Raw genomic sequence first — 2,079 nt, 5'->3', positions numbered from 1 at the left:
CCTGCTGAGCCCTGCAGGACAGCACCCAGCGGCCCCGGCCAGGTGGCACTCACTCGAGGAAGAGGGGCCGTGCCACTGTCTCCCCGGAGCTGTGAGCACGGTGGAAGAGGGTGTAGAGGAAGGGCAGGAGGGAGTAGCGGAGACGCAGGGCATTCCTCATGGCAGCCTGGGCAGCTGGGCTGAAGGCATATGGCTCCTGTGGCTGCAGTGGAGAGGCCCAAGGGGATGCTCAGTCCACGCAGGGAGGGATGGAAATACCTTTTGGATGGGACAGACTCCCCCAGCACGAGCCCTGCAGCTGCACCAGCCACCTTCCCACACAGTCTCTTGCTCAGCCCAGAGCCCCCTGCACGGAGCTCACCCTCCTGCCATGGTCGTTGTGGTTCCTCATGAAGGGGTAGAAGGTGCCCAGCTGGGTCCAGCGCACACACAGCTCCTCGGACGTGTCGCCCATGAAGCCACAGATGTCAGCACCCACCAGTGGCACCCCAAAGAGGTTGAAGAGCAGCACCTCTGCAGAGGGGGCACAGAGGGTGTCAGGGCTCCACGATGAAGCCTGTGGAGAAGCTCCCAGGTGTGGGGGAAGCAGGGGTGGATTTGGCCCTGGTGCCCCTACCTGGTACAGAGTAGTAGAGCTGCTCCCAGTTGCTGCCGACGTCCCCTGTCCAGTGCCCGGCGTAGTGCCCGTGCCCAGCGAACGTGGAGCGTGAGATGATGAAGGGGCGTTTGCCCCTGACCCTCAGCAGTGCACTGGGGGCAGGACAGGGTCTGCTCAGCACCAACCAGGTGGGAAGGGGCTCAGCAGCTCCCTCAGCACACTGCATGACACACCAAACCCTCCCCACCCGCTGACTGCCCTCCCTGTGCCCACACTGCCCATGCTGGGTGTCTCCCAGCTCTGGCATCCCCTGGGATGTGCAGCAGCTGCAGCAGGAGCTCCAGGCTTACTTGTGGGAGGCGATGGCCTCAGTCAGCCCGTACAGGCTGGGCTAGTGGGAGGACAGGTACTGCTGGCTGGAGGCACAGATGGTCCCGGCTTGCAGGCGACCCCCAAACACACCTGCATGGGAAAGGAAGTGGTGAGGGTGAGCTGGGAGCCCAGTCGGTCAGGACTGGAGCATCCCTCAGGCTCCTCCCAGCTTCCCCACAGCCCTGGGCAGGGCTGGAACCCCCTCCTGCACCTGGCACATAGGGAGGCTGCTCCAGGTTGTTGTTGGGACAGCCATCCTGGGAACCCTCCACGAAGTTTGATGGCTCATTCATGTCCTGAGGAGGAAAAGGAGAGGATGCCCTTGCTGCCACCCCGGGGCTCAGCAGAAGTGCGGGGCAGGAGCCAGGGAGCCACAGCCAGCAGCTCTGCCACGGCCACATGCCATCGAAGGGCACTCGGTCATGGAAGTCCTTCACCATGTCGTGCCACCACTCATGAGTCTCTGGGTTGGTAAAGTCCGGGAAGACTGTCGGGCCTGGCCAGACCTGCGGGAGGGAGGCAGCAACGGGCAGACCCCCCAGCCCCACATGCCACCCCACCTTCCACCACAGCTTCCACCACACACCAAGGACTTCCCCTCTGCTCTTGGGGTGCTGTTCCCACGGCCCTGCTCAAGTCTCCTCCCATGGGGACTGGGGCTGCTCCCCACACGCACCTTCCCGATCAGGGGCTGCCCCGTGGCGTTTCGGATGAACACCCCTCGCTTCAGTCCCTCGTCGTAGGGCTTGTAGGTGCCAGGGGGCCCCGAGCTGCTGATCCCAGCATCCTGGCAGGGCACAAAGCCTAGGATTCACCAACAAGGGCAGGGACAGCCAGCCCTGCCTTCCCTGGAGGAAGCTCCTTCACAGCCCCTGGGGCAGCTGCAACCTAGTGCCAGCCCACCCATCACTCACCACGATCATGATGTACCTCAGCCCACGGCGGTGGAAGTCATGCACCATCTCTGGGTAGTCCTTAAAGCTTTGCTTGTTGTAGGTGAAATCCCTCTTGGCATCCGCATAATCCAGGTCATTCCACTGCACGTCCTGTGGATGGAGCAGGGACCCCCACACGTTGCCACGGGACCCTCACCTGGTGAGGGTTCCCAT

The 2,079-nt window shown here is 63.3% G+C and overlaps 1 protein-coding gene across 1 annotated transcript in view; it reads right to left on the bottom strand.

Annotated features, from left to right (window-relative positions):
* GAA (glucosidase, alpha; acid) overlaps window positions 1–2,079 on the bottom strand; it is a gene marked incomplete at its 5' end in the record, with an annotated part of 4,893 nt that overhangs the window by 1,714 nt on the left and 1,100 nt on the right. The window contains 8 exon segments of the mRNA XM_009073029.1: window positions 54–202; window positions 362–513; window positions 617–750; window positions 949–1,060; window positions 1,182–1,291; window positions 1,364–1,476; window positions 1,647–1,757; window positions 1,885–2,027. Of these exon segments, the coding sequence (XP_009071277.1) occupies window positions 54–202; window positions 362–513; window positions 617–750; window positions 949–1,060; window positions 1,182–1,291; window positions 1,364–1,476; window positions 1,647–1,757; window positions 1,885–2,027 (1,024 nt within the window).

Source organism: Acanthisitta chloris, unplaced genomic scaffold, assembly GCF_000695815.1.
Source record: "Acanthisitta chloris isolate BGI_N310 unplaced genomic scaffold, ASM69581v1 scaffold9064, whole genome shotgun sequence".
Taxonomy (NCBI): Eukaryota; Metazoa; Chordata; class Aves; order Passeriformes; family Acanthisittidae; genus Acanthisitta; species Acanthisitta chloris.
The sequence above is the reverse complement of the archived record's forward strand: the minus strand, read 5'-3'. Positions and strand labels throughout refer to the sequence as shown.